The following is a 27,802-nucleotide window of genomic DNA, read 5'->3' as shown; positions in this document are numbered from 1 at the left end:
GGATTGGAATATCAAGTGAAGTATATTTTTTGAATTTTTTTTTCCCCTGATGCTAGTAATAGCATCACCACAGGTCTTCAACCATAAGAAATAGCTATTTATAATGTATTTAACTCTTTAAAGTAATAAGAAAATCTTTGCTCATATTTGGTAAAAATCAAAGGTTAAAATATGTTTTATTTATAGCTAGTGAGGAAGAGCATTTACAAAGTTATGGAAAAGGTAGAGTCTTTCTCCATTGCTGGCTCTTGAATCCTGGTACCCACTTAAATTAATATTTTTCTTTATACTACTCTGTTTCTCTGCTCTTCATGATGGTGCAAGATTGTGAGCTTCTGAGAGCAGGGTGCATGGGTTTTATCTTAAAGTTTTCAGCATTTTATTCTGTAGTAATGCTCAACCACTGTGCTTTTTGATCAGTGAAAGAATGAGTGCATACACTTTATGTGTGTGTGTGTGCATATATGTAGTTCTTTTATTTTGCCCCATTATGAACACAAAAAGGCACTCTTATATTTATTTTTGTATTCTTGTTGATATTCATTATATTTCTATGCATGCTATGTATTCAAAATGCTTTTAAGTCATTATTATTTAGTTACATGAACTAAAATGCATTAATATTAAGTGTACATTTCTATGAACTTTGATAAATTTATATGCCTTTATATGGAGAGACCCAAAAAACACTGAAATTTATTGATAAAAATTGTATATTTATTTTTACATGTTTAAACTTTAATCATCTTCACAGTACTCTCCGTTTGATGCAATACACCTATTGAGATGCTTTTTCTACTGCTCAAAACAGTTTTTGAACTTGTTGATTTTGAGGCCTTCTATTGCTTCTGCTGTTTTTTGTTTCACCTCTCCCACATTGATAAAACGTTTCCCTCTGAGGATTTTTTTTCACCTGGGGAAACAAAAGAGTCACTCAGTTGAGATAAGGGGAATAAGGAAGCTGGGGCAAGGGTATCATGCCATTTTTGGTCAAAAACTGCTGAACATTCAGTGCAGTATGGTCAGGTGCATTGTCATGGTGGAAGACCCAGTCACCTGTTTGCCACAACCCGAGGTATGTCTTCCACAAATTGTGATGCAACCTTCTCAAAACTTCCAGATAAAAACTTTGGTTGACTGATCTGGAGGGACAAATTTTGAGTGTACTGCAAGGTGCCTGCCTTCCAAAAGATAATTCCATTTTGGGGGGAGTCTCCCCTCATATACCAGTGCAATCATGATATTTCATGGGAACTTGAACATTTCCATCACCATTAAAACTTCCCTTATTCCCCACTTCGCTCAGTTCTGCTCCCTGTCTTTCAGCCCGTCAACCACTGATTGGATTTTTCTCACTTGATTGGCTTGGTCTTTTCTAAAATTTCATAGAAATCTAAACTTTCATGACTAACTTTTTTTCATTCAACTGAATGTATTTGAAATGCTTCCAATTTGTTTTGTTTATCACTAGTTCATTTCATTTGATTTAGGTCATTTGATTTTATGGATATACCAAAATTTGTTTATCCATATCCCTGTTGTTGGTTATTTGTATTGTTTCCAGTGTTTGTTTACTTTGGATTAAGCTCTATAGACATTGTATGGTTCTTTGTGCATTGTAAATATTTTTAATCTTAGCCATTCTAATAGAAGTATTTTTATCTCGTTGTAGTTTTAATTTGCATTCCCCTTTCAAATCATGATGTTGAATTAATGTTAGTTGCTAGTTCTAGCATTTTTGCCATTTCATGGTTTGTGTCAATTGACTAGTTATAGTTACATAGTTATGAATGTTTGCTTCTTGGTAAGTCTAGTCATTTTGGGTTGTAGGTTAGACATTATTATATTTATTGTTGAGTACTGCATTTTTTGTATTTATTTAAAGATTATTGGAATTCATATGACAGGGAGTTGAGTTACTTGTGATTTGGTTGATCCTTTGAGACTTATTTTAAAGCAATTATAGATTAGATTTAAAATGCCTTTACTCCAGGATAATTTAGTCCTACTTGTAAGATGTGGCCCTTTGGTGGTCTCTATTAATTTCACCATGTACCAACAAGGGCTCTCTACTTTGACTGAAAAGAACTCATATAGTTACTGAACATGTGTGATCTCTAGGAATTTTTATCTTACTTGTCCCACGTAGTTTTTCCTTTGTGAGAAGTAGTTTTCTCGACCTTATGGAACTTACCCTATATATGCAAAGATTGTTATTCAGCCAAAGCCTCAAGGGGCCTCCTATGAAGATATCTGGGTATTTTCTGTCTTCAGAACTCTCTTCTCTCTAGATCCCTTTTAAAAAATCTAGCAGCTTCAGTATCTCCTAACTCAAATCTCTGTCTCCTCGACTCAACTAAATTTCCAGGCTGGAAATTTCCTCCAGCTACAAATCCTAAGCACATCTCATTTTTTTGTCATTTCTCAAGAATAACAATCCAATGCTATCTGTTGAATTATGTCTAAAAATAGTTATTTTCTATATTTTGTCCAGTGGTTTTAGTTATTTTGTAGGCAGGTAATTTCTAATTTGGGAGTCCCTCATAAAACAAAATTGATTTGAAAGTGTTTTAAACAGGTTACTAAGTCCATCAATGGAATACTTTCATCTGTTTTGGAAAGCAGATAGTACTTTGCAAAGACTGTTTTATAGAAGACCCATGGGGCACAGATGGAGAAAAGAGAAAAGCACATGATACCTTAAAATTAACTGGAGCAGATTTACTTTATTGTGTCATATATTGATAATTTTGGAAAAAAGGACTTAAAGAATTCAGCTGTTGTTTTAAAGGATTGAGCATTATAATACCATCTATAAAGTGGTAAAATAGGCTAGTAGTAAATAACAGAAGACCTGTAATCTTAAACTGTTATAAAGTTGAGCATTACTGATTAAGATGAAATATCTTTAAGAATGATTTATAATAATTAATGGAAAAGGGTCATCCTTAGAGAAGCTTTTAGTGTGTGTGTGTGTGTGTGTGTGTGTGTGTGTGTGTGTGTGTGTGTGTGTTTCTGGTAGTAGTTCCTGTTTGTCACAAGAATGGTGAAAAATTTGGGGAATTCCAGAGGAGCAATTGTTAAGGAATTAAGAATTCAGTATATTAGAAAAGATAATTCATTATTCTTAAGAATAAAAACACTGCCAAGTTACTTCGTAAATGTAAAGATAACATACAGTAAAGGATTAATAACGTCTCAACAAACTTAAACAGGGAAATATAAGAATAGCTATAGTTTGCTTACACAAAGACATATAGATGTAAAGACCATGATTACACAATTTTAGAAAATCATTAAGCAACATTTACAATAATATTTGTTGAGAGACATAGACATAATTGAAGTAGAGAACTGGATAATCTGATCCTGTCCTTTTCTGAAATTATCATATTATGTAGGTAAATAGTAATAGTTACCCATGTTAAAAACTATTTTATTACTTTTAAGTTGTGACTAATTTCCTGAAGTATTGTTTTTCTTTTTTCTAAACCACCAGCATGATTGCACTACTAGTCACTGTAGTAAAGGGCTATGGTCCTACATCCAGTCCCCTCAATTAGGTTTCTTAAAGTATAGGCTTAGTGCCTATTGCTCTGTTACTAAGATTTCTAAACACAATGTATATCTATAGATGTATCAGAAGATTTTTGAATGAGTAGATAATTCTATTTTCCAATTCCAGACACGTTATCCTTTTTGATTATATCTATTTTGAGTAAAAGAAGGACAATGGCCAGTTGTCTACCCTCTAATCCATAAAACTTCCAAGGAAAAATTGATTCCAGTTGTCTCTTTGACTGTGCCAGTAATACTATGCTTTTCCTAGTATTACAGTTCAAGGCAATGATTCGATGGCATGCTTGTGATACTAAATTTAATTTAAAAGTAGTCTCTTTACAGCTGTGCAAAAATTCTATAGGGATTCACCAATTGGAACTCTATCTCATTTTCTAAATGCTCATTGTGTCCCTGATATTCTGCTAAATATAGTCATCACTTGTGTAACTCGATGATAAAGACTATACAGAATTTGTCCCATTTCATTGGGTATTACACTTTACTATCTCTACCTCTTCTTTCCCCTCAAGTTATGATTTTCTTTCAATAGAACATGCAGTATAAAGATTATAAGTGTTTGAAGCTCTGAGCCCTGCATGTTCTGCTGGAAGAAAATCATAACTAAAGGAGGAAAAAAGAGATATAGATCATAGATGTTTAGAAACTTTAGGTCTTAGGAAAGTTGAAGATAAAGCTAGAGTGAATCTCCTTTGAAATGATTGGGGATATTTATTTCTCATAATAAATCTTTTGTGTTCATCTCTTTCTTACACGAAACTGTTATATTTATGAATAAAAATATGTTCAATTTCCAATCCTAAGTCAAATGTTTAATTAAAAAAGAAAACCATGTAGGTTTTTTTTTAGAGAGTTGTGCTTACATCAAATTGAGTTTTATATGTATATGGAATGTATCATAAAGATATATTGTGGAAAATTTTATTTAAAACACTCTTTCTAATGCCAGTACTCTTGCCCAAGTCTCCATCACTTCACACCTGTATTACTGCAATAATTTCTGCCTTTTCGTCTTTTAGTATTCCCTATCCAATCCAGTAAGATAAACTTCCTCAAATATCACTTTCATCACACCTTGCCCACGTTCTAATAACTGAGTATTACAGCCAGTTGAATGGTGTCCAAATTGTTTTTGTTGGAATTCCAATCCTTCTATAATCTGGTCTCACCTTGTCATCCAAATATATCTCCAGGCATTTCCTAATACTCCATTCCCCACTTTAATTAGGCTATCTCCTCTTAGCCTCCACATAGTGTTGGGTACTTTGCTGCCTCTGCATTTCTGTTTCTAATGCTTCTTTAACCTGAAATAACCTCACCTTCCAGCTTTTAACATCCTTCCTTGCCACCTTTTGTCCCACTTAATACATGAATCATTCCTAGTGTATACTTGCTGGGTAAAACCCTTCCTATTGTGACTATCTGCAGTACTTACTATGTGTTGTGGCACATTTTCTCATCCATTCTAAGTGGCACTTCTTAAAGAAAAGTTCATATCTCTTAAATGAAATTTTACAGTAAGTGGCATGTCATGGATTGACTGGAAGTGTTTTAATTTTTTAATCTGGCACATGAAATAATGGTGCATTTTACTATTTATGGTATATTAAGAGTTGAAAAATCAAGTGTATTGAATATTATTATTTATTTTCTAATAGTTTCCAGGATGTCTGTTGTGTTGCCCAGGGTTATTATAAATTTTACTACCATGGTTATCTTTATCTTTATTTTTTTTCCATCTTACTCTTTTAAATTACCCTACAGTACCAGGTATATAATTGAGTTTATTGAATTTAATTTAATTAGTGAAACTGTTTCAATTAAGTTAAATCTAATACATATAATGAATATGCATGGTTAGAAAAGTACTTAAGTGACTTATTGAATTATTGTTATTTTTCTATTTAAAAATAGAGACAAGGTCTCGCTATGTTGCCCAGGGTGGTCTCGAACTCTTGGGCTCAAGTAATCCTCCCTGCCTCGGGCTCCCAAGGTGCTGGGATTACAGGTATGAGCCACTGCACTGCCTGATTTTAAACTTTTCACTGAAGTATTATCTACATTCAGTAAAAGTGCATACAAACATGCAGCTTAATACGTTTTCATGAAATCAACACACCTTGGGTAGCCAGCACTCAGACTGAGAAACACTACTTTACCAGGACTGTAGAAATCTTCCTTCATGCCACCTTCTAGTCACAGGGATTATCATTATCCTTGCCTCAAAAGCATAGATTAATTTGGCAAGTTTTGTCCTTTGTGTAAATGAAATCATACAGTATGTACACTTAAGTGTCTGGCTTTTGTTCAACATTCTGTTTGTGAGATTCAGACACATCATTGCTTGCAGTTGTAGATTGTCCATTCTCATTGATATATAGTATTCCATTTTGTGAATATACCACAATATACTTCCTTCATTCCACTGTTGATGTGTACATGGTAATGGCTAGTTTTCATCTAATGCAAATAGTGCTGTTCTGAACATTCTACAGCATGCCATTTGTTATACATATGTACTAATTCTTCTTGGTTATGTATCTAGGAGAGAGAATGTTGGATCACAGGGCATAATTTGTCATCTTTAGCAGATGCCACCTAACCCTTTCCAAACTTGTTTCAATTTACACTCCTACCAGCAGAGTATTAGAATCCTAACTGTTCTTCACCTACACTAACATTTGGTGCTTTCTTTTTCAATTTAGCCATTCTGGTGGATGTGCGGGGTATATTATTTTACGTAATTTAATTTCAGTATAGATGAAAAGTGCTTCTAGTAAAATTTTTAGGTTTTCTTTTAGAAATATGACAATTATGGAATGTGAGCACTTTAGATTGAACTATAGGAGTCACATGAAAATAATTGCTGAAGTTATTGCCTTTACTCACTTTGAGTATTTTCCTGACATTACAGTTTGTGCTGTCCCTGGTGATAATCTTTCTGTTGACATTTAACTGTAATCACGTTTGGCTTTGTGGAAACCTACTGACCATTTTATTTAGTCTCCAGCATTATCTATTTGGCTCTTCTAACTTCTGAGTCACAGAAGTAGTTATGCTAATTCCTGGGAATTGGGAGTAACTTCTGTCGATTACTTCTTTGTATCAATATTATTTGTTACTTTTTGTTCATATCTTCATTTAATACCAGTGTTATTTATTGAGCAAATAATGTTAGAAATAAAACAGTTGAGCCTCACTTATGCTGTAACTATTATAAATATATGTTGAAAGTGAAAGCCATAATTTGAAATCTGCATTAAATCTCTAATGACTTAGTAGTTCTGAATGATATTTCAAATGTTCTGAGATGTTTTATGTGTTTAAAGTATTAGATAATTAGTCTATAATTCCATTTCTCTATCCTGTGATTGTTGAGAGAAATACTGTGGTCATTTTTCTTGCCAGTATTTTTTCCTACTCAGGAATATTTAAGCCAATACAGCTTAGTCATAAAGCTGTATTTTTTAATTACTCTAAAATCAAAGATGCTGACATCAGTATATATAATTCCAAAAACTTATACAGACTGTGTGGATAATTATAATAATAATCAATTATGGCTCAGAAACGAGAAAGGTTTACTTCCCTCTATCACCATGTTCCATTTTCAAAACAAGGCCTTAGAAAGGGATTTGTGCAATAGTTTTAAGAAACCATGGTGAATTTCCAACTATTTATTTTGTGGTCTGGAAAATCAAAGTACTGACTTCAACCAGTCAGTGATTTATCACATGTTAAGAGCCTCTTACTTAATGAGCATGTGTAAGACTTTTCTTATATTGTCATTGGGTAAAGAGTATCTAGTGTTAGGATTTGCCTTTTTCCTTGGTAGGCTGGACACTGATTAGTTCATAACATAAATTGTTGCATTTGGTTTGTTCCTTAACTCCAACCTTAAGTATACTATTACAGTGTCATTTAATAATTAAAAATATACTTCGAGACATGAACTCTGTCTAATGCCTTTTGCATTTCCAAATGTCTACTAGATGGGTAAGTACATAGTGTTAATAAATAGATATTGAAATGAGAAGGGTACACATAATAGGTATAGTATAATAAGTCTGTGTGTAAACACACACAACATACATATAAAAATGGAAGGAAATAAAAATATTGAAGGTGGCTATTTTCAGGTGTACAATGAGTGTTATTTATTTTTCTTATATGAACCTTTATTTTCCAGTTTTTTACAGAGTATATTATTGTTATGATAAAAAATTAACACAAAATTTGTAATGAAAATGTAATATAAAATAATGATTTAATTCACATTAAATACAGTTTGGAGGGAATTGATCCCTCCAAACTTTGGTCAAATTGAATCTTAGCACTGTACAGTTGATGGAGAAACTGGGATTATTCTCATTGTTCTAATACACAGGTGGATCTCATAGTCATAAACAGAAACAGTTTTGCAAATCTCTGTTATGTAGCAATACAAAACCAAAGAGCTTACCTACTATTTGATTTGTAGGTTTACTATGATTTGACAGTTTTTCTTGTTATTTTTAAGAAGTATGGTCATTTATAATCAGCAAAACGTTTTGTTTTTATAGTACATTTCAAATATACAGTTGATGGTATTTTGGTTTTCTTTTCTCTCCCTAATTGTAGAAGTGTTGATTTTTTAAGATGATGTCTCATGAACCTACTTTCCTTTTGTGTTTTTGATCACAGTTAAATGGTATAATCACCCATTTGTTTCTCAAGCTAGAAACCTGAGTAATTATATACTTTCTTCTTTTTCATGCCTCATTTTAAATTGCCACCTAAGCAATGTTGAATCTAAGATATCTTTGGAATGTACGTCCCCTTCTTCGTTTACATTGTCATTAGTTCTTTATTATTTTTCTTTATTTTTTCCACCTATTCTATTTATAGCTGCCACATTACTGGTCCCTCTGCTTCCAATCATTCCCTGATCCTCCATAGCTAGTTCCCATATTCTTCCAGTATGATCTACTTAAATATAAATTTGATGTGACATCCTGTTTCTAAACCCCTTCAGTGACTTCTCCAGATCTCCAGGGTAAGGCCTGCCATCTAGCATGGCATGACTTTCATGTTCTTCCAAATTATTCTGACCCTTAACACACACACCAGCCATGACACACTTTAGTATCTTTCCATGGAGGATCTATTATATCCTCTCTGCCTTTGAATGTATTATTCCTTCTGACTCAGATGAACTCCTTCTGCTCTTCCATTTGAATCCTGCTCATTTTCAATGCTCAATCTCAGATATGTATAATGATCATCTTTCCAGGTAAAAACCAAACCAGAGTTGACCGTCTCCTTCACTGTATATCTGATATATACTTTAATATAACTTCAATTAGTGTCTTGACCCCTGGAGCATGTTCTATGGCCTGAGATCTTTCTCCTATTTGCTGGCTGGCTTATCTCTTAAAAGGGATAAGGTAACCCTCTTTATATGTAACCCATTCCCTTCTCACCAGACTGTATGCATCACGTTTTCTCTTATTGTCTGTTAAAGATTGCAGAAGACTAATCATTCATCCACCCCACCCACGCCTCTTTTTGAGTCTATAAAGTGAGGAGAAATAAGCAGAATTATTTTAATGGGGATTCTAATAGTATTCTTGATGGCAAAACTGAATTGCAAGTAAAAAGGGCCTCTGTTTCTCATTTTATTTCATATTTAACCAGTACCCAGGGATAGGTAGTCAAGCTAGAGGGTGGTGGACACCCCCCGCCACACACACACAGAGGGGAATTTCACTGATGGTTGTATCACAGGGAACAGGACATGGCGAGGTTGGGGTACTTAAAGTTAATAAGGCCTAAATGAGAGGCACAGACAAAACCCTGTCTGTAGCCTAAGAGGAATGAAGGCTTGGAAATAATCTAAAAGCAAAAATAACAGTGCCAATTAAAATATAAGGAGATTACTTTTTTAAAATGAGAAAAGTAGATATTTTAACAGGAATATCACACACATCAGGGGAGATGGGTCCTAGTTGGGCAGATGGTCAGGGTCTCAGTGAGCTCTGGTCCTAATACTGCTGCCACTTTTGTAGATCGTGCATCTAATCAACAAGCCCTGGATTTCAATCCGGGAAGGAATTCAGAAACAAGTGATGTGCTGACAAAATGGTCTACAGTGTCTGACCCTGACATATTTAGTTTAGTTCATTTTAGAGATTTTTGTGGACCTAATGGCAGTTACTTAAAATGACTCCTTTTCATTTACTCAGCAATTGATCTAAGAATGTGATTGTGTCTCTAGCTACCACCGGGCAAAGAAGATCGTGAAATTCACTACTGACTTTAGGCAGCTAAAATCTGACATTGGTGGTTGCCATTTGATTGGTGTGGTAAATGAGTAAGGGGTGATGCAGATTTTTCATGCCAGTCTGGGTTTCAAGAGTGCCAGCTCAATGGGTTGGCCAGCCAAACCCCAGAGAGAGTCGTGGAGGGGGGGTGCTGTAAGCCTAGTCCCGGAAGTGTCAGCTCTAATGGGCTGGCAAGCCAAGCCCTGAGAGTGTTGCAGGTTTGGTGAGCTGGCAAGCCTATCCCCCTGGGTGTCTCAGCTTCGGGTCTCGCTTTCTTCCGGCCGCTCTCCTGGTTCAACCGGCTTCACTGACTGACAAACCAGCCTCTGGGGTGCACAGCTCTTCAACTCCAATGATCTTCTGCAGCTCTTCAGGTCCCAGCTCTTCAGGGTCAAGGTTCTTGTCTCATACCCAAGAAGAATGAGGGACATGGACAGCCAGAAAGTGAGAAAGCAGGATTTATTGAGAGGACGTAGACACTCCCACAGTGGGAGGGGACCCAAGGGGGTTGCCCATCAGGGGCCAAAAACCAGGTGCTTATATAGCCCTAAGTCCAAGCTGATTGGCTAGCATTAGTTGTGAACTGTAGCTGTTCTGATTGGTCAGTATTGAGGACCAGTCAGCACGAGGTAGGGGCCTAATGGTGAGCTGATTGGTTGCTTTTCGATTCCAGCAGTTAGTACTAAAGCTCTTTATTGAGAGACTGGCAGGGGGCTTGTTTACCAATGCTGAGCCTGAGAGGCCTGCTGGGAATTTCCTACATTGTTACCAGAGGACTCTCCTGTCTGTCTGCCTAGACTTTTTCTAGTTATGTCCTGTCTTCGAAGTTACCCAAGAATAGAAGGAGACATAGGTTTGTAGTGATGGTGACAAAACCTAGGTCTCAGGACCACCCCCTTTTGTGGGGCCCTTTCCAATTATCTGAGAAGGGTACTGAAATATGTTCATAGAGTTACACTTTGAGGAGGAATTTTGTGAAAGTAAGATAATTTAAGATGTGATTGAATAAGACCACTGTCTCCTTCAATTTTCTGACTACTCCTCTGGCTTGTGTTCTTTTGTGCCCAGTGGCATTGGGAAGATCTTGGCTATTTTTTTGGATCCAAATTTTAGTAGTACTACAAACACCAGCATAGTTGTATATGATGTTGAAACTTCTGAAGTATCCCAGAATAGAACAAGTTGTTTTTGATAAATAGTTTTAGAGAAAAGATAATTATCGATCTATTTTCATGGTAGAAAATATTATATTTTGTCATGGGAAAGACATTCAAAGAACAGGTAGCCAAAAATGCAGTAAATGGTGAGACCTTACCTGTACAATAAATCACAAAAAACTAAAAAAAAAAAAAAAAAAAAAGAAATGCAGTAAAAATATTTCATAGACTCTTGTCAGATAATAACAAAATTGTTACTAATTTCTAGGTTTTGTGAGATTTGTAATATATGTCTATTTTTCTCAATTGAGATAACTATTTTTCTCAATTGAGATAACTACTTTTGTACTTTTATATTTGAAATTTTGTATTTTGTTTTTGAAGGGGGCTCCCAGATTGTATAAGCTGTAGGCCCACACAACCCTGGTCTTTCTCTGAATAGGAGGTATTTGGGGGAACATTTATATTCTATTACCCTTTTCTGAGGCATCTCTCCATTGCTCTTCACTGAGATACAGAATTGCCCCCCTGCTCACAAACACTATTTACTAGCAGTAAAACGGGGGGGGGGGGTATATTATCCTAGTTTCTGGTGGCAAGTGGCAGATGAGTGTGTCTTCTAATTGTTCGAATCTGGCCTAGTAAATTGCTATAATCAGGGCATATATACTTTGTGCATCTAGCACAAAACCCACTATTTTGTAAAATGACTGGACTTTAATACTTATTTACTTAATATGAAATTATTTTTCAGGTCATAGCTCCGTTTCATTCTTTCTTCAGGTTATTAGTATACTGATAATGAGGTTTAAAATAAATAGAAACAATATTTATTCCAGAGACCCTAATAAGCTATGGGATGGGTGTTTTTTCTTTTTCTCATTTTACACTCCTTCCCTGCAACATGCTGAAAATGTCCTCCTGCTTCTCTTGCATCTTTACTTTTAAATCTCTTCTTTTTTGGACATCTAGTTTACCTTTTGATATGCGGAGAGGTTTTTCTCTAATTGAATCCCTGGTTTCATTTACTTCCCAAGTTATTATATAAATTGCTTTGTTTTTCCCTTTTCCCTATAGGACTTCTAAGATTTGTACCGTTTTTTTCCAACTGCCATCTCTGAAGTGATGATTTAGTTGTGAGAGCTAATAAAGTTTTGCTGTAATTTACTAAAGATGTTTGGCAGCTGTTGAGTATTCACCTACATTATTGCTAACGTTACCAGTAAAATCCAGGTTGTTATATAAATTGAAGTGTCCTTTCTAAAGGTTAGAGGGGATCTGGAAATAGTTAGTGTTAGTGAGATTTTTGTGCATAGTGCCAGATTTTAAAAGCTGTATAAGGTTGCATTTTTACCATCTCTATAAAATGTTTTCCAATAATTTTAGTCCACATTGATGGCTCATCTTCTTGATTACCTGAAGTACATATTGCTACTAGCATTTATGTTTCAGGGAACATCTGAGATGATTGGATCTTTAAAAATCCTCCAGTTCAACTACATATCAAATGCATGTAAGGCTCTATTATATGACAATTGAATGTGTGCTTTTTAAAACTCCTTGTTTTTGAAAGGGCTATAAGTACTCAGGAGGCTAGTTGGAAATATGTAGAATATGATGAGATCTTGAGAACTTCACTTTAAAAGACCAAGATATAATCAGACCAGAGAAAGACAAAAGCCTCCTTTTAGTGACTGAAGGGCCTAAAGGTCACAGAAATTTGCCTGAAACTTTATTGAATATCTTAAAATATGTGAAGAACACGTCAATCAGAATGAGTGCACATCCACAGGAAATGTAAGAACAGTTCAGTCATTAAGGGAAATGTTGGCAGTGCCCATCCAAGTTCTGTCTAAAGGTGAAGGTTCTTTAGTTAGCACTTCTATTGTGAGATTCATTTAATAAACAAATTCTGTTAAATGCTTCATGTATCTAAATCACTTCATCTGTCTTATTTATAAACTCGACAATCACATGAGAGAACAATGGATTTGTCTTCACTGGCAGTTGCATCTCAAACCAGGATACAATTTGAAAATTGTGTAATCAAAATTATATTAAAAATTTGTTGACTCATCCTTAAATTACAATGACCTAGGCTCTTTCCCCTCCCTCCCCCCTCCTTTCCTCCTCTGTGTCCTCCCTTCCTCTCTGTCTCCAACCTAGCTTTCCTTCCCTTGGCATCTAAGATTTCTTTCAAAGGTAAAAATGAGGGTAATGGACATACAAATAACTTCACCCTGTGTTATAATGCTACAATGGTTAAGAGCATAGGATTTAGAGTCCTGTGCCTTTTTTGGTGTCTGATACTATAAATCCATTAGTTATTGAAAAGTAAATATCAGTATTTATAGGATGTAGAAAAAATTGAATGAGGTAACATTTGTAACATTTTCAGCATGAAGCTTAGTATATAAATACTATTTAACTGATAACTATCACAACAACCACAGGATATGTCTGAAGTCAATGGGGTTGTCATGAGCCCTAAATGTTCTGATTCTTCCTCGATGCCATTAAAAGTCTTTTGGGTTAAATGAGTATTTATCTGCTCCAAAGAATAAGTTCTTGCCCCAAAATAGATCTAATAATAGTTGAAATTAAGTTACTAAACTTAAGAACTGATCTTAAACCCTAGTAAACTTTTCTTGGGAATGAGGTTTATATTTTGCAAGATCTAAGCTTTATACATGGCTATAAGGGACTAATGGAATTTCTATGTGTCAGGTATAAATCAGACAATAATGTATTTTAGCTTCCTGCTAGTAAAAGTTGAGGGGTAAGGAGAGCAGATTAGGACATATAAATATCTACTTTTCTTAGTCATTATAAATTATTATTTATTTTAGTACTCTGAAACACTTTAGCTATAGTCTCTTTTCTTAGTTTTTTATTTTATGACTATAAACAAATAGTTAAAAGGACCTTATAGTCATTTATGAAATGAGGAATTCCTTTGCAATGTAAAATTTTTCACATTCTAACTTATTTAAGTAAGATGCTTAGATAAATTTTTTTATACAAATTTTTTGCTTTGTTTAGTAATGTATAAGACTTCTACAGAAGAGAAGTCTTTCTCTGTAAAGTTGCTCTTGAAACTTCCCTTCCTGTCTCCCTGTGGGAATCTGGCTAAACTATGACCCCTCCTTCCATGTACTATGTCCACATACATTTAACATTTTGCACATAATTTCAGGGAGTTAATAGATGTCCCTGAAGCCATTCACATACTCCAGGTTAATAATAACAAACTTATGTGGGATGGTGTTTCATACAACTATTGACCCTGAATGCCTTATTAAATGTGTGTGTGTGTGTGTGTGTGTGTGTGTTTATAAGGGTATGAATGGAGAGAAAAAGTCAGGACAAGGAACCTGTAATTGCAATAATACTTAAATACCTCCCTGACTAGGGGCTGTTTTTGTTACTCATAGAGAGATTGAGTATAGTCTGGAATTTTTCCTGTTTTCAGAGTAGCCAGGGGGAACACTATAATGGGCATATACGCATGTATATATGTTCCTGTGTACATCTGTCTACATGTATTGTATGTAGGAGAATGTGTGTCCTTATGTATTTTTACAACTTCTTTTCCTTTTAAAACTGGGAAGAATTTCAGTGGGACAACTGAACTCACTGATATTTGGCCACTCTAAAATAGACAGGTATTTAGTAGAAGGAAAAAAAAAATGAAACAAACAAAATCCCAAGCGAACAAAAAAATGATTCAATGCGAGACATGCATGATAAAGTTAATTTTTCTATATTTTTATTATTTTAAATAAAGCATATTTTATGGCAAACTACATTTTCTTTCTCATTTGTAACATATTGGAGTTGTGACACAAAAGAATTTTATGAAGATAAATTAATGAAATATACTTTGACACTTTAAAATAGCTAGCAGGAATGATCTCACTCTTCAAAAATGTCTGACGTGTGCTACTATTTTTTCAGCTGTTGTGCATTATAAAACTTTCATTATGTAGAAGAATGGAAGTTTTACACAAGGTTTGGGTGTTCATTGAGTCGAAGTGGAGAGTCGCTCTTTTTGTCAATCCTCTCTAGAATTCCCATTGAGCCCAGATTTTCTACTGCCCTTCCAATTTCTAAGTCCCTCCCCATCCATATTCCCTATATTAACTGGGTAAGATTTAGTTCCAGTAGAAAGTCATCTTGAAAAAAATCTTATAAATTATTTCTTATTTTGCATACCTTTAGCATGAGCATTTATGGGCTGTCCAGTGTGTCACCAACCACACTTGTTTATGAGCACTTGTTATTGGTGTATCTAACTGTAAAATTTTCCACACAATACCCAAAGAGTAATACAAACGGATATTATCAGGGGAAGTCCCTCTCAAGTGGCCTCAACTTTTTGGGTGGCGGGGAGGAATTTGTCAAGATCAGCAAATTGTCAGTACTCTATTTGTGTCTATTCTCAGAAATATGGTGAGAAATTGAATTGCTTGCAAATCCGGAATACTTGTGTTGGCACAAGTGGTGCATCTGCTGTCTATAGGCACACGTATCAGAACAAGGGAAGACTTGCTTCCAGGCTCTATTCTGAACCTTTATACATTGATATCTAAGAACATTTTCACAGGTTGATGCAAATCCCGTTGTCTAAGTTCTTGTTCAGGAGGGGCTGGAGGGGGTGGCTTCATAGCTTTATATTCCATAAGATCCACCAGACCTCTCAGATGAACTCCAGATCCAAATCTCTCAGTGCCTTCTTCATAGTCCCACCTGGATGCTCAATAAGGGCTTAGTGACTTCTAAGCAAATTTTGAATTATGGATTCTATGCTATACTGCAGGATAGGAGTGAACTTGAACCTGGAAGGAAATGCTCTCCAGGTTATCCAGAGGAGCATTTCTCTTAGGCAAGTCAAAGGTTAGTAAAGTCTGCTATTGCTGTCAGATAGGGTTTACTACAAAATGATTATCTTGGAAATGTAGCAAGTCTTTGTCACATCAAATACAATATAGTTTTAAAGACTTTAATATTTTTATATAGTGTAATTCTTGACAATTTGCTGCCAAAAATCTATAGCTAATCTGTTCATTATGTTTGGCATGCCATTTCTTTTTAAAAACACCTGCATTGATTTTTGCTTTTCACCAGCTATTCTTTCAGATTCATTCTTGAAAACTGCCAATTTTCCTTATAATAATTCAGAAAATTGAATGTGAAAGACAAGATTTGGGACCAAAAGACAAGTGCTGCCTTCTTACTATTTATGTGCCTTATGAACTTTGCCATCTGTAACTTATTTTCACACATCTGTAAAATGGTAATAATTGTAGCTATGTACCTATGACAAAGGGCAATTGTGAAGATCAATTAAAAAAAAAAACCCTTAGAAGTAGCTGGCATATAATAAGTACTGCAAAACGTGTTTGCTGGTATTAGTACTAACATTATACCATTTTCTTCCAGGGTAGACTCCACTTATGAAGTGGGTGCATTTACACCTAACCAACTCTCTGCTATCACTATGGTCAGAATATTTGCATCCAGTGCTACTGAGGCGCATGCATTTTTTTTAAACTGGCTTAATTCCAGAACATTCTTTTTTGCATTTTAAAATCCTAAGCTAACCAACTAAATAAAATAAAAATCAAATACAGCCCGATGCTTACATTTAAAATTACTCATACAGGTTTAAAGTCTATTCAGTATCAATGCAGAAATTTCAGTGTTGAGCGAGGACTTTGTCACAAATAGACACAGGACCAAAATGCTACCATTTAGCACACTTTTTAACTTTACAGTTAAAGATCGGATATAAAATTTCTTCCTGTCTTGCCATATTCTCCCTTTCCCACAAAGAAGACAAAGATGTCCTTGGGAAACTCATTTGGATGTAATTCATTACCTAAGAAATGCTATTCCAAATAAAACTATTCTTCAAGTTCTATTCTTGAAGATGTATGGAGAACTTGACATCACTTACATTTTTACCTAACACTTTGTATCTCATCATGTATAATAATTCTTGCTGGTTTTGTATCGTAAAACAATAGTTGCATCTCATTCCAGAGTTGAGTAGATATATAAACTTATTTTAAAGTCTAGACTGCAAAATTTTCATTTTATGAAAGTGTCTTCAGAAACACAATGTATATAAAAATATAGCTATTTAGCCAGAATCAGTCTGGTTAGGCTTTTTAAAAGTACAAGAACTCTTTAAAGTATCATTTTCCTCATCTATCAAATTAAGGAGGTGGATTAGATGGTCTCAGAGGCCCTTTGTATGTATAACTTCCACAAATCATTAGAGAACCATTTTTACATTAAAACTGCTAATGCACTATATAAACGGTTCTCTAGTGATTTGAAAAAGTTTTTATGTTAATAAAAATCCCAACAATCCAAAGGCTCTCACATTACTCTAGCTTTTTTTATTTTTGTCATTATAGTAGAAAGTCATTTCTACACTCATTAGAACATTTCTTCTTGTAGTTAGACAATTCGGGATTTTAAAATTTTCTTATATCTGGCAATCTGAGAGACCAGAAATCGTATGGTGCATTCTGTAACTTGTAGTGATCTACTTTTATTCACTTGTTGGTAGTATCTGTGTTTTCTAATAAAATGAGTTGCATCTGTTTTCAATTTGATTTTTCCTATAAGTGGATAAAAAAGTGATTTGAAACTCTTGACAGAAGTCTGCATTATGTCTTTCCCAACAAGTAATGTTATGATACATGGTAATCCCTTTGTGAAAGTCTCATAAATGTTGATGAATTGAAAGCGGTATTAAGAGTAAACCAATGTCTGTTTATATTCTATACCATTTGAATACATTTGACTCATGAAAATGCAACTAAATTACAAAGGCCTCCATTTTCCTATGAATGCTTAAGACTCAGTGATTTTCATATGTAACTAATATACAACAGGATATATTTCCAGTAATGTATCATAACCTTTCTACATTGGGTTTGAAGGAAAGATAAATTTGTGGAGCCACCCAGTGATATATACTATAATATGAAGAAGATACAAAGAGATATAAAGAGATATACTGTAATTGAAAGAAGAATATATATAAAAAGTGACTTCACTTCCATTTTTACTTAGTTTTTTTCATTATTGAACTTGAAATGCCCTACAATTCTTAACATTGCTTGTTTTCTAGTCTTTTTTTCTTATATTCAATCAAAAATAATTTATGACCACATTGTGTCTTGTCCTTAAAACAAATGTTCTACCCATTTGTCTGATTTATCTCTGCCCTTTGCCCTGTTCAGTTTCCATATCAACATTATCCTAAAATTTATTTATTATCAGTTAAATTTATCAAATGCTTTCTCGACCCTATATCAATTCTTTTCATTTTAGGCAGACCCTTGCAGGCTTCATTTTATGTTGACATAAAAATGTCAACACTCTGATTGTTAACATATGTGTTCTATATGGGGTCAAATGTTAGTTATAATCAGTCTGGTCTCTGTGGCCATATGGACAGATTTGATGAGCAGAACGACCCATACCTCTCTGTTCAAGCATGGAAAATCACTAAGAACCCATTTTTAAAATTATCGCATCTGCTTCTTTAAACAATTGTGCTGATATATACTTTGTTTTGTAGGCAAATTTCCAGTGGCTTTGTAAGATTCAAACTTGAGGATATTATCATTTGATTTATGGAATAATTAGCTGTATTAGATTTTGTTTTTCTGTTCAATCTATGACACCACGACAAGTTTTTGTTTGCTTGTTTGTTTTGAAAAATTACTGAAAACTGGGGTCTTTGGGATAAAATCCAAATATTATAGACTGACTTTTTGACTATCCTTTGTCTGATCCTGACACAAGCGTCTAACCTTATCTTCTTTTTTATCTGAACACTTCACTGCAGCCGGATGGATTCACTTGTGTTCCCAACATATTTGTTGTACTTCTGTCTATTTTCTCAGATCCTTTCTTCTACCTGGTATGGACTTGCCTCTTTTTTTTTTCCCGCTTACAGAAAACTTTTCTTTTGTCATCAGATGGCTTTACTTTACTTTACTTTGCCTATGAAGCCATTGCTGAAACAACTAGGCGAAGATAAGGACATTTATTTGGGGAGGGAGGAAAAGAATATCATTTGAGTATCTACTCTGTGGAAGTAATGTGATGGCACTTTATATATATATATTTCAATAAGCATTTTTTAATGAATTCCCATAACATTCTTCTGTTTCAGAGCGTCATTATGGCCAATTTTATTGACACAAGTACATATTCCACCCTTATTATGTGTAGAGCATACCACTTCATTTTGGATATACAAAGAATTAACTGATGTGGTTTCTGACCCTGGCCAAAGGCAGGGAGATTTATAAAAAATAAATAATACATAATAAATGCAAAAATTTGGTAAATACTAGTTCAGAGAAGAAAAGAAGTTACCAAATACTAACTAAAAATATGCTCAGCAATACTTAGTACCTGAAAAAGTATCATGAACGATAAACATTTATTTTAAATTGAATGTAATTACCTCACATTGTTAGTTATATGATAATGTGTATCAGTTGCTTTCCTTATCCTGGGGTGGTGGGGGGAAGAAAAAAGAGGAAAAGGATATTTTTAAAATAGAAAATAAAGATATTGTACAGTATTTGTGACCTGCTTACTTTGATTTCTATACAGAAATTTTAAACATGTTTTTGTTTATTTTTAATAACTGCAGCTTAATATGCAGCTCTGTTCAGTGTCTTATGCCTAATTACAAGAGAAAATTTTCAGGATGATATATATTTTTGAGGGATGCATGAACCATAGAAAGACGAGGTAGATTAAAGGTTATTGTGATTTAGAATTAATTGTTGTAAAATCATCTAAGCAGTACCTGTCTAGACTTGCACTGTTTGTCTAATGGGGAATTGTCTTTGCTGCTCCAGAACATTTCTGTAAATTGGAAGTTTTCCTTGTTCACAGTGAGGCATTAACAGCTTTTTATAACTCAATTTCTTAATATTTTTCTAAATAGGATTTTTAGTAGGTATTAAATTCCAACCTGAAACATTTGTCTTTTCTTTTAAAGTATGATAGTTACTTTCCCCATAATTTTTGATACTTATTCATGCAATGACTATTATGTTGACATTGCAGTTTTTTTCAATTATTAATATACCATTATGACACACTAGATATCATTACAATATTGTATAATACAATAATTATTATACCCCTTTTACTGAAATTGAGTTTGATAATTTGCTATGTGGATATCTTTCATGAATTGCACTTGGAAAGAAACAAAACCTGGAAACAAAGAATGGAGGAAAAGGGGATTTAATGATATTGGCACTACTTTGTGTTTTTTGTAGTTTTTTTTTTTTAATTTTCTCTAGAGACATAGGAAAAAACTATCTATACTATCTCTGTATGTTTCCCTTCACTGGTTTTTGGACACTGTAGTCTCATTTTGAATGCATTATTCCAACATAGAAAACTTGAAATGTGAATGCAGGTTAAACCATCATTTTATTCTGTATCTATACAATAACTGGAGGTAAAAAAGGTCCTTTATCCACAAATGACTGAAATAAGCCTTATACCAGTCCAGGAAGTGCCCAAGTCATGTACCCAAAGCACCTGAAACAGCAATGGTATAAAAGTATGAATGAATTCTGGTATCACTCACACTTCTCTCTTTCTTTTATAGGTGTTAAAATGGGTAGAAGAAGCAGTGCAGGCCTCCAAAGTTCACCTCTTATCCACAGATCATTTGGAGCAGGCTGTAAACACTTGGAAGATTCCTTTTGATCCCAGCCTAAAAGAGGTCACTGTGTCTCTGAGTGGCCCATCTCCAATGATTGAAATTCGCAATCCATTAGGTGAGCTAGATCAGCATTGCATAATCAAATTCAAAATCCATGGAGGACAAAAGACTTTTCACACACTTATTTATGTCAAGTTAATACTAACTTTATAAATAAATTCAGTAAATTCTGAAGTGACTAGGGAAGGTGTTTTAAAAAGTCTTAAGTATTGTTGGATTAACATGAGATTCAAAAAACTAAAACTTATATGTAAGCAGATCAGAATTTAGTGAATTAATTTTAGTTAAATTATCAAAAATAAAAATACCCTTGAAATTATATTTTCTTAATCTGTATATGAGGAGATATTTCACAGTAACCTATTCTGTAAAATTCAGTGTTTTGTGTTGATTTTAAATGAATCACTAAAAAAAATCTTTCTAAAACAACTGTCTAATTTTTCACTGAATCAGTTTCTTGATAATGTTTAATTTTACAGAAGACAGTTGTTAAACACTAAATGTATATTTTTAGTAGAGAAAACTTTTACTTTGCTTCCTCACTTAATCATATTTTATAACCATAAGATTTTCCTGATTCCAATGCAAGTTGATAATTACAATATGACTTACATCAAAAAGCAATTTAGTAAAAACAGAAATTTTGAAATTTTTAAAAAACACGAAAACAAATTTTTTTAATTTTAAAAATGTGGGGTACAATTCAGGGTTAAATAGATAAATGTTCATTATGCACGTACCCTTATTGATGAGGTGTGCCTCCTAAACATTTTTATTTAGACATTTAAAAAAATGTTTTTCATAGAGTGATTTGAGTTCCTCTGGGTATATTCCCAAGGGGGATTTCTGGGTCATGTGGAAGGTTGATTTTTACATCTTTTAGGAATCACCAAACTGTTTTCCACAGAGGTTGTTCTAGTTTACATTGCAGCCAACAGTGTAGGAGTATTCCCTTTTCCCGGCATCCTCTCCAGCATCTGTTGTTTTTTGAGTTATTGATGATGGCCATTTTGACTGGAGTTAGGTGGTATCTCAGTGTAGTTTTAATTTGGAATGCAAATCACTCTATGAAAAAGATACCTGCACATGTATGTTTATTGCAGCATTATTCACAATAGCAAAAACATGGAACTAACTGTGCTGCCCGTCAAAAGTGGACTGGATAAACAAAATGTGGTACATATACACAATGGAATATTATGCAGCCATAATGAAAGACAAAATTATGAACTTCGCAGCAACTTGGATGGATTTAGAGTCTATGATACTCAGTGATCTATCACAGAAACAAAGAACTGAGTACCACATGTTCTCACTCATAAGCAGACACTGAACATTTATCATAATACTACAAGAAAAGGGCTGACAGTAGTGGGAAACTGCCAGAGGAGGGTGGGGGGGGCACACTTAATAAGAAAACTTGATCTCAACCAGGTGAAGTGGGGACCAAAGTGAGGCCCAAACTTTACCTGTACAATGACCATTGTATACCTAACCCTGAATTGTATCCCATATCTTTTAAAAAGAAAAAGGCCTTTTGAGACTGGGTGCGGTGGCTCATGCCTATAATCCCAGCACTTTGGGAGGTTAAGGTGAGAGGATTGTTTGAGCCCAGGAGTTCGAGACCAGCCTAGACAACATAGCAAGACCCCCCTATCTCTACAAAAAAATCAAAAAATTAGCTGGACATGATGGCACCTTCGTGTAGCCCCAGCTAATCAATATGCTGAGGCAGAATGTTAGGCTGAGCCCAGGAGGTCAAGGTGAGCTGTGATCACATCACTGCATTCCAGGCTGTGCAACAGTGTGAGACTCTGACTCAAAAAAAAAATTACTCTATTGATATTTGCAAAATAGTTATATTTCCACTGTGGCCTTAGTTGCATATTTTCCCTCTGTGAATATTTATATAGGAAGAAGTAGCTAGTATTCTTACTTTAAGTCTTAGAAGAAAATAACTAATTTCTTAAAGAAAACAGTATATGAAATTGTCCTCAGAGGCCATATCCACACTAGTAAACACATTAAAATTTACAAAACAAATACAATATCTTCTTAAAAACTTCTATAGTTCTGGCCTTATAAATGGATTTTTCTGTTGAGGTAGCATTCCACTGTAATAATATCCATGTTACTCAGGAAGTACTTGTGTTTTCCACTACCTGGATGCTTCAGTCTATCTGTACCAATGTGTTTCTACTCCTTTAAAAACTCATGGGCATACAATGATTAAAAAACATTTAATTCAAACCTAGGGTGTTCATAACTCTTTTGCTTATATAACTGCAGAAGTAGTCCATAGAAAGCCAAGAGTGAAATGAATAAATAAACTGTGGCTTAATTCCAAATTTGGTTTTCTTTCTCTGTAAGTCCCAACTATTAGATACTTTAAATAAATCTCAGGTCAGTAGGTGATGATATCATGTTACTTCATTACACTGCCTCCTTTAATTATTCTTATGACAGATAAAAGCCTTCTATGCTTCATGGAAGACTGCTTAAGGTTTTACATTTTGAGCAAAACTATGGCCCAGGCTGTCATGTTAGTAATACCTTAAGTGATCTCCAAAACAACATCTATTCTGGTTTGCTGCATTTGACATGTATTTAATTTGAATGTCTCTAATGACGCCATGTAATTTCTTGGTAGCCATAGTAATTGTTATCTAGGCTGGCTTCAGAAATAAAATTGCAGTCTGCCAATAGTTTTCTCATTTTATGATCAAATAAACACAACAAACGGGAATCTGTTACTTTAGTTTCTAGTGCCCAGAAACCCTAAAATGACATATATTTAGATGAAAATAAAATGTCGACCAGGTAATATATGCTAGAAATATGCTAGTGCCCTTCATTTAGCCACAGAATAGAGAATAAAGGCTCTTTGGGCTAGTTTTTAGCACACTTTAATATGAAATGCCTGTGTTAAATGAAATCTGATAATATACTTAGTTTTATGTAGTGTGAAATTAGCTAATATACATAACTGGGAGAAGGATTATGCTTGTTACCTTTTTGTCTGTCTTTCAGGGAAGCTGATAAAAAAGGGATTTGGCCTGAATGAGCTATTAAATATCCATAACTCTGCCAAAGTGGTGAATGTAAAAGAACCAGAGACTGGAATGTGGACAGTGAAGGTACTGTTATTTTACAAAATCTGTTTATTATTTTCTTTTGGTGTTGGCATGTTTTATGTGTTATATACAACAGTCCATTTGTATATACTCTTGCAATCATGGAGAGCACTTTTAATAAGAAGCAATATACATAGTGCATTTTCAGGAAGTGTCTTAATCACACGAATTTGATGGTGTTAAGTTTTGATGACATGAGTGCCATCGATGCCACATGATATGCTTACAGTTCTCAGAGAGTTTTCCTATCATCAAATCTATAGATTTATTGATTATCCACCTCATTCTTCCAAAATAATCAAAGATGGCGCCAATAGAGAATAATGGTTAGGGCCATAGGGTCTGGTGTGGAATGACCTGAGTTTGAATCTCAATACCATACCTTCCCAGCTGTGCTGCCTTGGAAACAGAGCTTCTCTGTACCTGGCTTCCTTGCCTTCTAATGTGGGGATGCCACTCATAGAATTAAATTAAGACCCTACACCTGAAATATTTAGCATGGTTTCTGTCACAAAGCAAGCATTCAAATGCTGTTCTTGCCTGATGTTATCTGGTGGATCTAGATTCATTATTTTCTTTCACACAAAATGGTGCTTGAATCTTAGACTTATCTTAAGTGGTATATAGTCACTCTAAGAAAGCAATACGAAGGAAACAATACATTTGACATACACAGTACCATTAATCAGAGATCTAGTTCTGCTGCAAATTGTGTGTGTGACCCACGGCAGCAGATGCTTTGAGTGACTTGCCCATATTTCTGAGGCTTTTCGGTGTGCCCTGGCCTACTTCCAATCCAGTATCTGCATTGCTGTGACTGAGAGGTTTTCTTCTAGAACAGGAGAAGGTTGTTCTGCTGAGGAATTAACACCCTTCAGAAGCAGCTTTTAGGAATAAACTCCAGGTGTCCACTGTGAGAACAGGTTTAAAAGCACACCTTTGATTGGCCTAGTCCTTTTCCCCTCTTCGTGTCAGCATTCTTTGCCTCTCCCAAATAAACAACTTGCTCTGGAATCCTTCTGGGAGAAGCCAAATAAAGACACCTTGCACATTATTTATTCTTTTACTGTTTCAGCATTCCTCCATAAAATGGGATTGATGCGACCATAATGCAAATTATAGGGCTGCTTGTGAAAGGATTTGGAGGTGCCATGGAAATTCAAGGAGCCATTTTTTATGCCAGTCCATTTTTAAAGGAAGAATATCTATGTTAACTTTCCCAGTTTATAGAATGAAGATGATAGTTATACTATAACTCCATTCAAGTCCAAGAATATTAGTTCTTTATTATCAGAACTCTAAGCCAGTCAAGGAATATAGAAGCTTGTAGCATGGATTATTTCAAGGTGCATAAGATAAGAGCATACAATAGGAGACCCCTAAAAACCTGGAATTATTTTTTGAAGGGCAGCCCTTTTGTAATACAGGCTTTCCCCACTGGGTAAGTTTTCTAGGAACCCATCGGCATCATTGTACCAGGTAGTGTTGTGAGAGGCCGAATTGGGCTTCACTGAAAAAAATTTTTTTTTTTTTTTGAGAGTCTTTTAGTGCCTTTGCCTGTTTCATTATGGGGGATTTACATGAACAACCTGCCTACACCATGCAGAATATACAGCAGTTTTTGACCCAGAAAGGCATGACCCACATGTCCCACCCTCCTTATTCACCTGACTTCACCTCAGGTGACTTCGTTTTGCTTCCTTGGATAAAAAAAGTCCTCAGAGGGAAATATTTTGCCAATCTGGAAGAGGTGAAAGGAAAAAAAAAATTGCAGAAACAGCAGGGCTCGGTGGCTCAGCTTGTAATCTCAACACTTTGGGAGACTGAGGCGAGTGGATTGCCTGAGCCCATGGGTTCAAGACCAGCCTGGGCAACTTGAGGAGACCGTGCCTCTACAATAAATCAAAAAATTAGCCGGGTGTGGTATCATGCGCCTATAGTTCCGACTACTTGGAAGGCTGAAGCGGAAGGATCACCGGAGCCCAGAAGGTTGACGCTGGGGTGGCGGTGAGCATGTCACTGCACTCCAACCTGGGCGACAGAGTGAGACTCCAACTCAAAACAAAACAAAACAAAACAAAAAGGCTCCGTGGCTCAGCCTGTAATCCCGCGCCTTTGGGAGGCTGAGGTGAGAGGATTGCCTGAGCCCGCGGGTTCGAGACCCGCCTGGACAGCGAGACCTCGTCTCTACAGTAAATCAAAAAATCAGCCGGGCGTGGTAGCACATGCCTTCCGGCTACTCGGAAGGCTGAGGTGGAAGGATCGCCGGAGCCCAGCAGGTCGAGGCTGCGGTGGCCGGGAGCGGCCACTGCACTCCAGTCTGGACGACAGAGTGAGACTCCAACTCAAAAAAAAAAAAAAAGGCTGAAGCGCTAAAAAGCATCAAAATTGACTAGTGTTTTGAGCAGTGGAAAAAGTGTCTTAATAGGTGTAATAGGTGTATTGCATCAAATGGAGAGTACTTTGAAGGTGACTGAAGTTTAAAAACATGTAAGAATTAATACACAGTTTTTTATAGATAAATTCTGGGGCTTTTGGATTCCCCTCATGGATGAAAAGGCATGTGAAAGAAAATCTGGTAATTTCTTAACAAATGGGCCAGAAATGGCCCTACCTGCCTATTTTATTTCCCCAGTTCCTTGCACATAGTAGCTGCTCAGTATTTATTGAAGGCATTAGATTGACAATGATGATGTGTTTTGCTGCTATGGTATTTTAAATAAATGTGGTCAAATTTTATGTTATGTTAATTTTAACTAACTTTGTCCAAAATACGACTAGTGTTGAGTCTGACTTTCTGTGACCACAGTAGGAAGGGATATAAGAAGTGTTGAGTCTCTTCATCCCCTCAATACTTGAATAAGTGTGATCTAGCTAGCAGTGTACTGAGCTAGAAAGTAAATGGATATAGTTTTTTCTTGCTCTCTGAATAGTGGCATTAAGTAATCCATTACTGACTGTGAACTATGTGCAAGCAATGCCATTCTTCCATGTTATTAGCAATTTATTGGAAAGTATTTGAACCTATATCCAAGTGATTTGGATTGCTACCAGTGGTATTTCCTCTAGTAAAACTCTTGCCTTGAGGAGGGATATTGCATGACTGTTATTTTAAGTCGTGCCTAGCACACCTATGCATTCATTGATTCATTGATTCATTCAGTAATCATTTACTGAATATCTGCTCTTGGCCATGTTCTGTGCTGTTTTCTTAATGGCTGCTAATCAAATTTTAATTGATAATTATAATAGAGAAGTATAGAGGATTAGTCTGTGAGTGAGGAGAGTGAAGGTAAGTAGTGAGGTGATGAGAAGTGTTTAGACAAGTCTCTAAGCTCAGTCTCCTATAATTAAGGAAACAACAAAAAGACACAGCATCTATTATCATATTAGCTTACATTTGTATCTAGTCTTCACCAAAAGAGCCTCCAGTGCTGATTTACACCATTTCTAGAACTGGATTAGTGATAACAACAACTAAGCAAATAATAATCGTTACTATGTAATTTAAAAATAATGAGCGAATTTTAAACCTGTATGCAATACCAAAAGCATGTATGAGGTTGATGCAAAGGAAATTGGGTTTAATCTGCTGACATAAATATTGCTGTTGACTTTGGATTTCCCTTTTGGATGACTAATGAATGATAAATGTTTTACATGTGTGCTTTCTCAAGACAGAAGTGTCTGAGATTAGATAGTATAGTCCTTGTGCTATCTCCCAGGCACTGTGCTATCTGGAAAAGTTCTACTCTATCACTAAAAGTAATAATAACTTTTTGGATGTTTTACATAGCAGTTTTTATTCCAAATGTGGATAACAGTCTATCTGTTACTTGACCTTAC

At 35.1% G+C, this 27,802-nt stretch overlaps 1 protein-coding gene across 1 annotated transcript in view; it reads left to right on the top strand.

Annotated features, from left to right (window-relative positions):
- The window catches only part of HMCN1 (hemicentin 1), a 467,592-nt gene that overhangs the window by 144,205 nt on the left and 295,585 nt on the right, over positions 1 to 27,802 (top strand). The window contains exons 5-6 of the mRNA XM_008072785.1: positions 20,706 to 20,877; positions 23,853 to 23,959. Of these exons, the coding sequence (XP_008070976.1) occupies positions 20,706 to 20,877; positions 23,853 to 23,959 (279 nt within the window). The remainder of the gene's footprint in view (positions 1 to 20,705; positions 20,878 to 23,852; positions 23,960 to 27,802) is intronic.

Source organism: Carlito syrichta, unplaced genomic scaffold (genome assembly GCF_000164805.1).
Source record: "Carlito syrichta isolate Samal-C Ts95f unplaced genomic scaffold, Tarsius_syrichta-2.0.1 Scaffold315407, whole genome shotgun sequence".
NCBI classification, from domain to species: Eukaryota; Metazoa; Chordata; class Mammalia; order Primates; family Tarsiidae; genus Carlito; species Carlito syrichta.
Note: the sequence above shows the minus strand (reverse complement) of the source record. Positions and strands in the feature narration are given on the sequence as shown.